Source organism: Gorilla gorilla, chromosome 7, assembly GCF_029281585.2.
Source record: "Gorilla gorilla gorilla isolate KB3781 chromosome 7, NHGRI_mGorGor1-v2.1_pri, whole genome shotgun sequence".
NCBI classification, from domain to species: Eukaryota; Metazoa; Chordata; class Mammalia; order Primates; family Hominidae; genus Gorilla; species Gorilla gorilla.
In genome coordinates this window covers 16,360,324-16,374,208 of record NC_073231.2, presented here as the reverse complement: position 1 = coordinate 16,374,208, position 13,885 = coordinate 16,360,324, and the positions used below count along the sequence as shown (strand labels likewise).

General features: G+C 48.6%; 3 protein-coding genes across 3 annotated transcripts; all 3 read left to right on the top strand.

The window, feature by feature from the left end:
• Positions 1-2,116: 2,116 nt before the first annotated feature.
• Positions 2,117-3,709, top strand: LOC129524350 (ubiquitin carboxyl-terminal hydrolase 17-like protein 22). Its single transcript, XM_055349735.2, has one exon. The coding sequence runs from the start codon at positions 2,117-2,119 to the stop codon at positions 3,707-3,709; it is 1,593 nt and encodes a 530-aa protein (XP_055205710.2).
• A 3,108-nt stretch (positions 3,710-6,817) lies between these two features.
• LOC129524349 (ubiquitin carboxyl-terminal hydrolase 17-like protein 22) lies at positions 6,818-8,449 on the top strand. The gene has a single exon (XM_055349734.2). The coding sequence runs from the start codon at positions 6,857-6,859 to the stop codon at positions 8,447-8,449; it is 1,593 nt and encodes a 530-aa protein (XP_055205709.2). The 5' UTR covers positions 6,818-6,856.
• A 3,108-nt stretch (positions 8,450-11,557) lies between these two features.
• LOC129524348 (ubiquitin carboxyl-terminal hydrolase 17-like protein 22) lies at positions 11,558-13,189 on the top strand. Its single transcript, XM_055349733.2, has one exon. It carries the CDS (start codon positions 11,597-11,599, stop codon positions 13,187-13,189), a length of 1,593 nt encoding a protein of 530 aa, XP_055205708.2. The 5' UTR covers positions 11,558-11,596.
• Positions 13,190-13,885: the final 696 nt, after the last annotated feature.

Genomic DNA, 13,885 nt, shown 5'->3' with positions numbered 1-13,885 from the left:
AGGGCTCCGTAGAACCACAGAATCTTGGGCGCAGCCCTGCTCAGGCACACAAACGTGCATACGAACAGGGCCTCTGTGTGACGTGTGTGAAAACTACAGTCTGATGAACATGACTCCCAGAAGGGTTATCGATTGGGCTCCCCTCAAAATCAGTTATGAGCATTAAAGGACACCGATGCCCAGGTCCCGGCTCCAGGAATAAGACCCTCCAGCGTCTTGTGTGAAGCCACGGCATCTGGATTGCTCACGCTTCTGGGGATCATTCTCCTGAAAATGGCGGCTCCTTTCTCCCTGTGGAGCACCTTTCGAAGCAGTGCCCTTTCTTCACCCAGGACACTTTACATCAGGCACAGGAAGCGTTCGGATGGAGCACACCTGGCCCATGAGAAGACAAGGGAAAGAAAAGGGGCCAAAGGTCACAGTCCTCTCATTCCACCATCCTCCTTCAAATCAGCCTAATTTCATGGGCCCTGAGGCCACGGCTGTCTCTTTACACCTCGAGGCCTTGGCGCCGGGCCTCAATTCTGCCCTGTTGCTTACTGTCTAAGACATTATGGGAAAATCCCTAGAGCCAAGATCTTCATTCCTGGTAAGCCAGAGAGCCTGGAGACACACCCAAATTCTGTCCCTCTTAGTTCAGGGAACATGTCCATTTTCGTCAGCATTAAAAGTTTTGCACCAAATGTGCTAACTGCAATTGCACCATACCATGCGTAACTGGAAATGGAGGCAACATCTCAGATCCTGAACAATTGATGTGAGAATCCAGGAGACACACGGCTTATTTTTGCCTTTTCCCACTGAAACAAGGGCCAGTATGAACAATGTTATGCTATCCTCGGTTTCACTCCCTGCTTTTAAATCTCTCCGCTGTTTTCTTCTTGAGACAGGGCCTCACTCCCGTCACCCGGGCTTTTTGACGGTGCAATTTTCGGTGTTTGCTTTTGTCAAATTCAGAACTTTTCATTTCCTCTCTATCAAATGTTGATCCATTATCACATACGTATGAAAATAGTATCACCCATGCTGTGAGATACGTTGTTTGTATTTTCGTCAATTCTTTAATAAACCAAAGGTTATAGTTGGCATACCTTGTGATTTCTCAAGTTTTTTGTTTCATGTTTTCTTAAACTGCCGTCGCACGTCCGAAACCACTCACTATACAATGTCATGACCATCTCTCTTTTCTGGCAAGCATAAATTTGCGGAATGTCATCAATTAGTTTCTCGGTGATTGCATGATTTCCCCAAAGTCTTTCACACTCTACATTGTGCACTGAGTATCTCTTCAAACTTCAGTGCATGTTTCTATCATTGATGCTTTATTATTTGGCAATCTAGCTTCCACAAGAGCATTTCATGCAAAGACTGGTCTTGTTCTCCACTGGCAGGTAATTTCACTCGGATATAGAATCAATAGGCTGAACGTGGAAAGGTTATCGCTGGAATGGACTGTTGGATTCCACGGATCTCTCCTTTCTTATTAAGGAAGAAATACACTGTGCTAATTACTATACTTCTTTGACTATTCTCAGGTCAGAAAGCGCACTTCCGACTTCTTGTCCTTCCATCGCTGAGAGGATGACGGTATCTGCCAAAAGCACATACTTGGAAGTACATCCCGGCACAAACACACACGCGCACGCACGCGCACGCACAAACACACACACACACACACACACACACACACACACACACACACACACACATAGGTTTCATAGGTAAAGATTTCTTCCCTGACATTGTTTTACCTAAAATAAGGCAACTGTGTGGCCACTGTCCCAACCCGGTTACACTCATGTTACATGTGCCTATCAGCCTGAGGAGTAATTTGATTCAGGTGTTCTAGAAGTCATGATGTGGGCTGTGTCTGTTGAATTCCCAGCGATGCAAGGGGACACACCCTGTGACTCATTCCTTAATTGAGTGCTGATACTTGATTGGTTTATCGAGTACCTGGTGGGTGGGTGGGGTGTTCGCGGTTGGTGGGGGTGAGTTCTGTAAGGGCTGATGCGGCCAGAGAGCTCGTCATTTGAAGACTCTCTCGGAAGAGATAGCGTCTTTCTGCAACCTGCGGTCCCAGCAGAAAAACCTTGTGATCCTTGTTCCGGGCGACATGGAGGGCGACTCACTCTACTTGGGAGGTGAGTGGCAGTTCAACCACTTTTCAAAACTCACATCTTCTCGGCCAGATGCAGCTTTTGCTGAAATCCAGCCGACTTCTCTCCCTGAGAAGTCACCACTCTCATCTGAGACCCGTGTCGACTTCTGTGATGATTTGGCTCCTGTGGCAAGACAGCTTGCTCCCAGGGAGAAGCTTCCTCTGAGTAGCAGGAGACCTGCTGCGGTGGGGGCTGGGCTCCAGAATATGGGAAATACCTGCTACGTGAACGCTTCCCTGCAGTGCCTGACATACACACCGCCCCTTGCCAACTACATGCTGTCCCGGGAGCACTCTCAAACGTGTCATCGTCACAAGTGCTGCATGCTCTGTACTATGCAAGCTCACATCACACGGGCCCTCTACCGTCCTGGCCATGTCATCCAGCCCTCACAGGCATTGGCTGCTGGCTTCCATAGAGGCAAGCAGGAAGATGCTCACGAATTTCTCATGTTCACTGTGGATGCCATGAAAAAGGCATGCCTTCCCGGGCACAAGCAGGTAGATCATCACTCCAAGGACACCACCCTCATCCACCAAATATTTGGAGGGTACTGGAGATCTCAAATCAAGTGTCTCCACTGCCACGGCATTTCAGACACCTTTGACCCTTACCTGGACATCGCCCTGGATATCCAGGCAGCTCAGAGTGTCGAGCAAGCTTTGGAACAGTTGGTGAAGCCCGAAGAACTCAATGGAGAGAATGCCTATCGTTGTGGTCTTTGTCTCCAGAAGGCGCCTGCCTCCAAGACGTTAACTTTACACACTTCTGCCAAGGTCCTCATCCTTGTATTGAAGAGATTCTCCGATGTCACAGGCAACAAACTTGCCAAGAATGTGCAATATCCTGAGTGCCTTGACATGCAGCCATACATGTCTCAGCAGAACACAGGACCTCTTGTCTATGTCCTCTATGCTGTGCTGGTCCACGCTGGGTGGGGTTGTCACAACGGACATTACTTCTCTTATGTCAAAGCTCAAGAAGGCCAGTGGTATAAAATGGATGACGCCCAGGTCACTGCCTCTGGCATCACTTCTGCCCTGAGTCAACAGGCCTATGTCCTCTTTTACATCCAGAAGAGTGAATGGGAAAGACACAGTGAGAGTGTGTCAAGAGGCAGGGAACCAAGAGCCCTTGGCGCTGAAGACACAGACAGGCGAGCAACGCAAGGAGAGCTCAAGAGAGACCACCCCTGCCTCCAGGTACCCGAGTTGGACGAGCACTTGGTGGAAAGAGACACTCAGGAAAGCACCTTAGACCACTGGAAATTCCTCCAAGAGCAAAACAAAACGAAGCCTGAGTTCAACGTCAGAAAAGTCGAAGGTACCCTGCCTCCCAACGTACTTGTGATTCATCAATCAAAATACAAGTGTGGGATGAAAAACCATCATCCTCAACAGCAAAGCTCCCTGCTAAACCTCTCTTCCACGAACCCGACAGATCAGGAGTCCATGAACACTGGCACACTCGCTTCTCTGCAAGGGAGGACCAGGAGATCCAAAGGGAAGAACAAACACAGCAAGAGGGCTCTGCTTGTGTGCCAGTGACCTCAGTTCAAGTGCCGACCCACACGTAGGGGTGCACGCACACACACACACGCACACACAAACACAAATACACCCACAAGCGTGCACGGAAACACACACACACCCACACAAACACGAACACCGTCAATCCTACATAAAGTAATGAGGAGCCCAAGTTTCTGTCTCTACAACAGGGACAACTGGATAGTGATGGCTGCGTCTCAGGATGAGCCCACACCTGGGAAACATCAAGTTTTGGGGTGGTGAGTCTTCCGAACCTCTGGAGGGACTGTCTGTGTGTTTGTGTTCATGGTAGATGACATTCAGTGTGTATTTCTGAATATGACCTATTGACGTGTAGGTTTGCGTGTGAGGTTGTTGCTGGGGACAGGGTTTACTATTTTCTCTTGGGGTGTGTTTCATTCGTCAGTTGTTGGTCGGCAAGAGAAGGTGAAATTTTGCTCATGTGGGACATCCGTGGATCATTCTCGCCACCTTCAATAGTGGAAACTGGAATTCAATTGGAAGATAGGAACGGTGCTCTTCTTTCTGACCCTGGCTCGCCCATTTTGTTTTGGTTTCTGAATGGACCTCAGCTGCCCTGGGACTTGTGCTCTTGCTGGAACCCACAGAACGCCGGAAACAGACAGACCCACTTGCCTGTTTCACGGTGTCCACTTCCAATGAGTCGAAACAGAAAATTTTCCCACTGGCATGGAAGTCATTTGCAACTAAGTCTTATTGATAATAAAGGAAATCAAACACTGGAGTGTGTGTATTCAACTAAAATACATTCAGACAGCCCTGAAATAAATCTCATTTGGTGTGTTTAAAAGCGGCATTTGGGGAGATTCCAGGCCATTCGTCCAGCTGCGAAAGCTGCATCTCTGAAGCACAGACCCTGTCCTGCAATCAGACTTATTTATCTGACATGGTGTTCCTGTGGAAATAATTGTGGGAAATGGCCCCTTCCTTTCCTGAATTGGCTGATTAGATTTCATGGTCCCTTTCTTGCTACGTGCAGTGATCAAAGTTGACCAACCCCTGAGGAAAGCTGTCCAGGACACAACTCAGGGCTCCGTAGAACCACAGAATCTTGGGCGCAGCCCTGCTCAGGCACACAAACGTGCATACGAACAGGGCCTCTGTGTGACGTGTGTGAAAACTACAGTCTGATGAACATGACTCCCAGAAGGGTTATCGATTGGGCTCCCCTCAAAATCAGTTATGAGCATTAAAGGACACCGATGCCCAGGTCCCGGCTCCAGGAATAAGACCCTCCAGCGTCTTGTGTGAAGCCACGGCATCTGGATTGCTCACGCTTCTGGGGATCATTCTCCTGAAAATGGCGGCTCCTTTCTCCCTGTGGAGCACCTTTCGAAGCAGTGCCCTTTCTTCACCCAGGACACTTTACATCAGGCACAGGAAGCCTTCGGATGGAGCACACCTGGCCCATGAGAAGACAAGGGAAAGAAAAGGGGCCAAAGGTCACAGTCCTCTCATTCCACCATCCTCCTTCAAATCAGCCTAATTTCATGGGCCCTGAGGCCACGGCTGTCTCTTTACACCTCGAGGCCTTGGCGCCGGGCCTCAATTCTGCCCTGTTGCTTACTGTCTAAGACATTATGGGAAAATCCCTAGAGCCAAGATCTTCATTCCTGGTAAGCCAGAGAGCCTGGAGACACACCCAAATTCTGTCCCTCTTAGTTCAGGGAACATGTCCATTTTCGTCAGCATTAAAAGTTTTGCACCAAATGTGCTAACTGCAATTGCACCATACCATGCGTAACTGGAAATGGAGGCAACATCTCAGATCCTGAACAATTGATGTGAGAATCCAGGAGACACACGGCTTATTTTTGCCTTTTCCCACTGAAACAAGGGCCAGTATGAACAATGTTATGCTATCCTCGGTTTCACTCCCTGCTTTTAAATCTCTCCGCTGTTTTCTTCTTGAGACAGGGCCTCACTCCCGTCACCCGGGCTTTTTGACGGTGCAATTTTCGGTGTTTGCTTTTGTCAAATTCAGAACTTTTCATTTCCTCTCTATCAAATGTTGATCCATTATCACATACGTATGAAAATAGTATCACCCATGCTGTGAGATACGTTGTTTGTATTTTCGTCAATTCTTTAATAAACCAAAGGTTATAGTTGGCATACCTTGTGATTTCTCAAGTTTTTTGTTTCATGTTTTCTTAAACTGCCGTCGCACGTCCGAAACCACTCACTATACAATGTCATGACCATCTCTCTTTTCTGGCAAGCATAAATTTGCGGAATGTCATCAATTAGTTTCTCGGTGATTGCATGATTTCCCCAAAGTCTTTCACACTCTACATTGTGCACTGAGTATCTCTTCAAACTTCAGTGCATGTTTCTATCATTGATGCTTTATTATTTGGCAATCTAGCTTCCACAAGAGCATTTCATGCAAAGACTGGTCTTGTTCTCCACTGGCAGGTAATTTCACTCGGATATAGAATCAATAGGCTGAACGTGGAAAGGTTATCGCTGGAATGGACTGTTGGATTCCACGGATCTCTCCTTTCTTATTAAGGAAGAAATACACTGTGCTAATTACTATACTTCTTTGACTATTCTCAGGTCAGAAAGCGCACTTCCGACTTCTTGTCCTTCCATCGCTGAGAGGATGACGGTATCTGCCAAAAGCACATACTTGGAAGTACATCCCGGCACAAACACACACGCGCACGCACGCGCACGCACAAACACACACACACACACACACACACACACATAGGTTTCATAGGTAAAGATTTCTTCCCTGACATTGTTTTACCTAAAATAAGGCAACTGTGTGGCCACTGTCCCAACCCGGTTACACTCATGTTACATGTGCCTATCAGCCTGAGGAGTAATTTGATTCAGGTGTTCTAGAAGTCATGATGTGGGCTGTGTCTGTTGAATTCCCAGCGATGCAAGGGGACACACCCTGTGACTCATTCCTTAATTGAGTGCTGATACTTGATTGGTTTATCGAGTACCTGGTGGGTGGGTGGGGTGTTCGCGGTTGGTGGGGGTGAGTTCTGTAAGGGCTGATGCGGCCAGAGAGCTCGTCATTTGAAGACTCTCTCGGAAGAGATAGCGTCTTTCTGCAACCTGCGGTCCCAGCAGAAAAACCTTGTGATCCTTGTTCCAGGCGACATGGAGGACGACTCACTCTACTTGGGAGGTGAGTGGCAGTTCAACCACTTTTCAAAACTCACATCTTCTCGGCCAGATGCAGCTTTTGCTGAAATCCAGCCGACTTCTCTCCCTGAGAAGTCACCACTCTCATCTGAGACCCGTGTCGACTTCTGTGATGATTTGGCTCCTGTGGCAAGACAGCTTGCTCCCAGGGAGAAGCTTCCTCTGAGTAGCAGGAGACCTGCTGCGGTGGGGGCTGGGCTCCAGAATATGGGAAATACCTGCTACGTGAACGCTTCCCTGCAGTGCCTGACATACACACCGCCCCTTGCCAACTACATGCTGTCCCGGGAGCACTCTCAAACGTGTCATCGTCACAAGTGCTGCATGCTCTGTACTATGCAAGCTCACATCACACGGGCCCTCTACCGTCCTGGCCATGTCATCCAGCCCTCACAGGCATTGGCTGCTGGCTTCCATAGAGGCAAGCAGGAAGATGCTCACGAATTTCTCATGTTCACTGTGGATGCCATGAAAAAGGCATGCCTTCCCGGGCACAAGCAGGTAGATCATCACTCCAAGGACACCACCCTCATCCACCAAATATTTGGAGGGTACTGGAGATCTCAAATCAAGTGTCTCCACTGCCACGGCATTTCAGACACCTTTGACCCTTACCTGGACATCGCCCTGGATATCCAGGCAGCTCAGAGTGTCGAGCAAGCTTTGGAACAGTTGGTGAAGCCCGAAGAACTCAATGGAGAGAATGCCTATCATTGTGGTCTTTGTCTCCAGAAGGCGCCTGCCTCCAAGACGTTAACTTTACACACTTCTGCCAAGGTCCTCATCCTTGTATTGAAGAGATTCTCCGATGTCACAGGCAACAAACTTGCCAAGAATGTGCAATATCCTGAGTGCCTTGACATGCAGCCATACATGTCTCAGCAGAACACAGGACCTCTTGTCTATGTCCTCTATGCTGTGCTGGTCCACGCTGGGTGGGGTTGTCACAACGGACATTACTTCTCTTATGTCAAAGCTCAAGAAGGCCAGTGGTATAAAATGGATGACGCCCAGGTCACTGCCTCTGGCATCACTTCTGCCCTGAGTCAACAGGCCTATGTCCTCTTTTACATCCAGAAGAGTGAATGGGAAAGACACAGTGAGAGTGTGTCAAGAGGCAGGGAACCAAGAGCCCTTGGCGCTGAAGACACAGACAGGCGAGCAACGCAAGGAGAGCTCAAGAGAGACCACCCCTGCCTCCAGGTACCCGAGTTGGACGAGCACTTGGTGGAAAGAGACACTCAGGAAAGCACCTTAGACCACTGGAAATTCCTCCAAGAGCAAAACAAAACGAAGCCTGAGTTCAACGTCAGAAAAGTCGAAGGTACCCTGCCTCCCAACGTACTTGTGATTCATCAATCAAAATACAAGTGTGGGATGAAAAACCGTCATCCTCAACAGCAAAGCTCCCTGCTAAACCTCTCTTCCACGAACCCGACAGATCAGGAGTCCATGAACACTGGCACACTCGCTTCTCTGCAAGGGAGGACCAGGAGATCCAAAGGGAAGAACAAACACAGCAAGAGGGCTCTGCTTGTGTGCCAGTGACCTCAGTTCAAGTGCCAACCCACACGTAGGGGTGCACGCACACACACACACGCACACACAAACACAAATACACCCACAAGCGCGCATGGAAACACACACACACCCACACAAACACGAACACCGTCAATCCTACATAAAGTAATGAGGAGCCCAAGTTTCTGTCTCTACAACAGGGACAACTGGATAGTGATGGCTGCGTCTCAGGATGAGCCCACACCTGGGAAACATCAAGTTTTGGGGTGGTGAGTCTTCCGAACCTCTGGAGGGACTGTCTGTGTGTTTGTGTTCATGGTAGATGACATTCAGTGTGTATTTCTGAATATGACCTATTGACGTGTAGGTTTGCGTGTGAGGTTATTGCTGGGGACAGGGTTTACTATTTTCTCTTGGGGTGTGTTTCATTCGTCAGTTGTTGGTCGGCAAGAGAAGGTGAAATTTTGCTCATGTGGGACATCCGTGGATCATTCTCGCCACCTTCAATAGTGGAAACTGGAATTCAATTGGAAGATAGGAACGGTGCTCTTCTTTCTGACCCTGGCTCGCCCATTTTGTTTTGGTTTCTGAATGGACCTCAGGCGCCCTGGGACTTGTGCTCTTGCTGGAACCCACAGAACGCCGGAAACAGACAGACCCACTTGCCTGTTTCACGGTGTCCACTTCCAATGAGTCGAAACAGAAAATTTTCCCACTGGCATGGAAGTCATTTGCAACTAAGTCTTATTGATAATAAAGGAAATCAAACACTGGAGTGTGTGTATTCAACTAAAATACATTCAGACAGCCCTGAAATAAATCTCATTTGGTGTGTTTAAAAACGGCATTTGGGGAGATTCCAGGCCATTCGTCCAGCTGCGAAAGCTGCATCTCTGAAGCACAGACCCTGTCCTGCAATCAGACTTATTTATCTGACATGGTGTTCCTGTGGAAATAATTGTGGGAAATGGCCCCTTCCTTTCCTGAATTGGCTGATTAGATTTCATGGTCCCTTTCTTGCTACGTGCAGTGATCAAAGTTGACCAACCCCTGAGGAAAGCTGTCCAGGACACAACTCAGGGCTCCGTAGAACCACAGAATCTTGGGCGCAGCCCTGCTCAGGCACACAAACGTGCATACGAACAGGGCCTCTGTGTGACGTGTGTGAAAACTACAGTCTGATGAACATGACTCCCAGAGGGGTTATCGATTGGGCTCCCCTCAAAATCAGTTATGAGCATTAAAGGACACCGATGCCCAGGTCCCGGCTCCAGGAATAAGACCCTCCAGCGTCTTGTGTGAAGCCACGGCATCTGGATTGCTCACGCTTCTGGGGATCATTCTCCTGAAAATGGCGGCTCCTTTCTCCCTGTGGAGCACCTTTCGAAGCAGTGCCCTTTCTTCACCCAGGACACTTTACATCAGGCACAGGAAGCCTTCGGATGGAGCACACCTGGCCCATGAGAAGACAAGGGAAAGAAAAGGGGCCAAAGGTCACAGTCCTCTCATTCCACCATCCTCCTTCAAATCAGCCTAATTTCATGGGCCCTGAGGCCACGGCTGTCTCTTTACACCTCGAGGCCTTGGCGCCGGGCCTCAATTCTGCCCTGTTGCTTACTGTCTAAGACATTATGGGAAAATCCCTAGAGCCAAGATCTTCATTCCTGGTAAGCCAGAGAGCCTGGAGACACACCCAAATTCTGTCCCTCTTAGTTCAGGGAACATGTCCATTTTCGTCAGCATTAAAAGTTTTGCACCAAATGTGCTAACTGCAATTGCACCATACCATGCGTAACTGGAAATGGAGGCAACATCTCAGATCCTGAACAATTGATGTGAGAATCCAGGAGACACACGGCTTATTTTTGCCTTTTCCCACTGAAACAAGGGCCAGTATGAACAATGTTATGCTATCCTCGGTTTCACTCCCTGCTTTTAAATCTCTCCGCTGTTTTCTTCTTGAGACAGGGCCTCACTCCCGTCACCCGGGCTTTTTGACGGTGCAATTTTCGGTGTTTGCTTTTGTCAAATTCAGAACTTTTCATTTCCTCTCTATCAAATGTTGATCCATTATCACATACGTATGAAAATAGTATCACCCATGCTGTGAGATACGTTGTTTGTATTTTCGTCAATTCTTTAATAAACCAAAGGTTATAGTTGGCATACCTTGTGATTTCTCAAGTTTTTTGTTTCATGTTTTCTTAAACTGCCGTCGCACGTCCGAAACCACTCACTATACAATGTCATGACCATCTCTCTTTTCTGGCAAGCATAAATTTGCGGAATGTCATCAATTAGTTTCTCGGTGATTGCATGATTTCCCCAAAGTCTTTCACACTCTACATTGTGCACTGAGTATCTCTTCAAACTTCAGTGCATGTTTCTATCATTGATGCTTTATTATTTGGCAATCTAGCTTCCACAAGAGCATTTCATGCAAAGACTGGTCTTGTTCTCCACTGGCAGGTAATTTCACTCGGATATAGAATCAATAGGCTGAACGTGGAAAGGTTATCGCTGGAATGGACTGTTGGATTCCACGGATCTCTCCTTTCTTATTAAGGAAGAAATACACTGTGCTAATTACTATACTTCTTTGACTATTCTCAGGTCAGAAAGCACACTTCCGACTTCTTGTCCTTCCATCGCTGAGAGGATGACGGTATCTGCCAAAAGCACATACTTGGAAGTACATCCCGGCACAAACACACACGCGCACGCACGCGCACGCACAAACACACACACACACACACACACACACACATAGGTTTCATAGGTAAAGATTTCTTCCCTGACATTGTTTTACCTAAAATAAGGCAACTGTGTGGCCACTGTCCCAACCCGGTTACACTCATGTTACATGTGCCTATCAGCCTGAGGAGTAATTTGATTCAGGTGTTCTAGAAGTCATGATGTGGGCTGTGTCTGTTGAATTCCCAGCGATGCAAGGGGACACACCCTGTGACTCATTCCTTAATTGAGTGCTGATACTTGATTGGTTTATCGAGTACCTGGTGGGTGGGTGGGGTGTTCGCGGTTGGTGGGGGTGAGTTCTGTAAGGGCTGATGCGGCCAGAGAGCTCGTCATTTGAAGACTCTCTCGGAAGAGATAGCGTCTTTCTGCAACCTGCGGTCCCAGCAGAAAAACCTTGTGATCCTTGTTCCAGGCGACATGGAGGACGACTCACTCTACTTGGGAGGTGAGTGGCAGTTCAACCACTTTTCAAAACTCACATCTTCTCGGCCAGATGCAGCTTTTGCTGAAATCCAGCCGACTTCTCTCCCTGAGAAGTCACCACTCTCATCTGAGACCCGTGTCGACTTCTGTGATGATTTGGCTCCTGTGGCAAGACAGCTTGCTCCCAGGGAGAAGCTTCCTCTGAGTAGCAGGAGACCTGCTGCGGTGGGGGCTGGGCTCCAGAATATGGGAAATACCTGCTACGTGAACGCTTCCCTGCAGTGCCTGACATACACACCGCCCCTTGCCAACTACATGCTGTCCCGGGAGCACTCTCAAACGTGTCATCGTCACAAGTGCTGCATGCTCTGTACTATGCAAGCTCACATCACACGGGCCCTCTACCGTCCTGGCCATGTCATCCAGCCCTCACAGGCATTGGCTGCTGGCTTCCATAGAGGCAAGCAGGAAGATGCTCACGAATTTCTCATGTTCACTGTGGATGCCATGAAAAAGGCATGCCTTCCCGGGCACAAGCAGGTAGATCATCACTCCAAGGACACCACCCTCATCCACCAAATATTTGGAGGGTACTGGAGATCTCAAATCAAGTGTCTCCACTGCCACGGCATTTCAGACACCTTTGACCCTTACCTGGACATCGCCCTGGATATCCAGGCAGCTCAGAGTGTCGAGCAAGCTTTGGAACAGTTGGTGAAGCCCGAAGAACTCAATGGAGAGAATGCCTATCATTGTGGTCTTTGTCTCCAGAAGGCGCCTGCCTCCAAGACGTTAACTTTACACACTTCTGCCAAGGTCCTCATCCTTGTATTGAAGAGATTCTCCGATGTCACAGGCAACAAACTTGCCAAGAATGTGCAATATCCTGAGTGCCTTGACATGCAGCCATACATGTCTCAGCAGAACACAGGACCTCTTGTCTATGTCCTCTATGCTGTGCTGGTCCACGCTGGGTGGGGTTGTCACAACGGACATTACTTCTCTTATGTCAAAGCTCAAGAAGGCCAGTGGTATAAAATGGATGACGCCCAGGTCACTGCCTCTGGCATCACTTCTGCCCTGAGTCAACAGGCCTATGTCCTCTTTTACATCCAGAAGAGTGAATGGGAAAGACACAGTGAGAGTGTGTCAAGAGGCAGGGAACCAAGAGCCCTTGGCGCTGAAGACACAGACAGGCGAGCAACGCAAGGAGAGCTCAAGAGAGACCACCCCTGCCTCCAGGTACCCGAGTTGGACGAGCACTTGGTGGAAAGAGACACTCAGGAAAGCACCTTAGACCACTGGAAATTCCTCCAAGAGCAAAACAAAACGAAGCCTGAGTTCAACGTCAGAAAAGTCGAAGGTACCCTGCCTCCCAACGTACTTGTGATTCATCAATCAAAATACAAGTGTGGGATGAAAAACCATCATCCTCAACAGCAAAGCTCCCTGCTAAACCTCTCTTCCACGAACCCGACAGATCAGGAGTCCATGAACACTGGCACACTCGCTTCTCTGCAAGGGAGGACCAGGAGATCCAAAGGGAAGAACAAACACAGCAAGAGGGCTCTGCTTGTGTGCCAGTGACCTCAGTTCAAGTGCCGACCCACACGTAGGGGTGCACGCACACACACACACGCACACACAAACACAAATACACCCACAAGCACGCACGGAAACACACACACACCCACACAAACACGAACACCGTCAATCCTACAGAAAGTAATGAGGAGCCCAAGTTTCTGTCTCTACAACAGGGACAACTGGATAGTGATGGCTGCGTCTCAGGATGAGCCCACACCTGGGAAACATCAAGTTTTGGGGTGGTGAGTCTTCCGAACCTCTGGAGGGACTGTCTGTGTGTTTGTGTTCATGGTAGATGACATTCAGTGTGTATTTCTGAATATGACCTATTGACGTGTAGGTTTGCGTGTGAGGTTATTGCTGGGGACAGGGTTTACTATTTTCTCTTGGTGTGTGTTTCATTCGTCAGTTGTTGGTCGGCAAGAGAAGGTGAAATTTTGCTCATGTGGGACATCCGTGGATCATTCTCGCCACCTTCAATAGTGGAAACTGGAATTCAATTGGAAGATAGGAACGGTGCTCTTCTTTCTGACCCTGGCTCGCCCATTTTGTTTTGGTTTCTGAATGGACCTCAGGCGCCCTGGGACTTGTGCTCTTGCTGGAACCCACAGAACGCCGGAAACAGACAGACCCACTTGCCTGTTTCACGGTGTCCACTTCCAATGAGTCGAAACAGAAAATTTTCCCACTGGCATG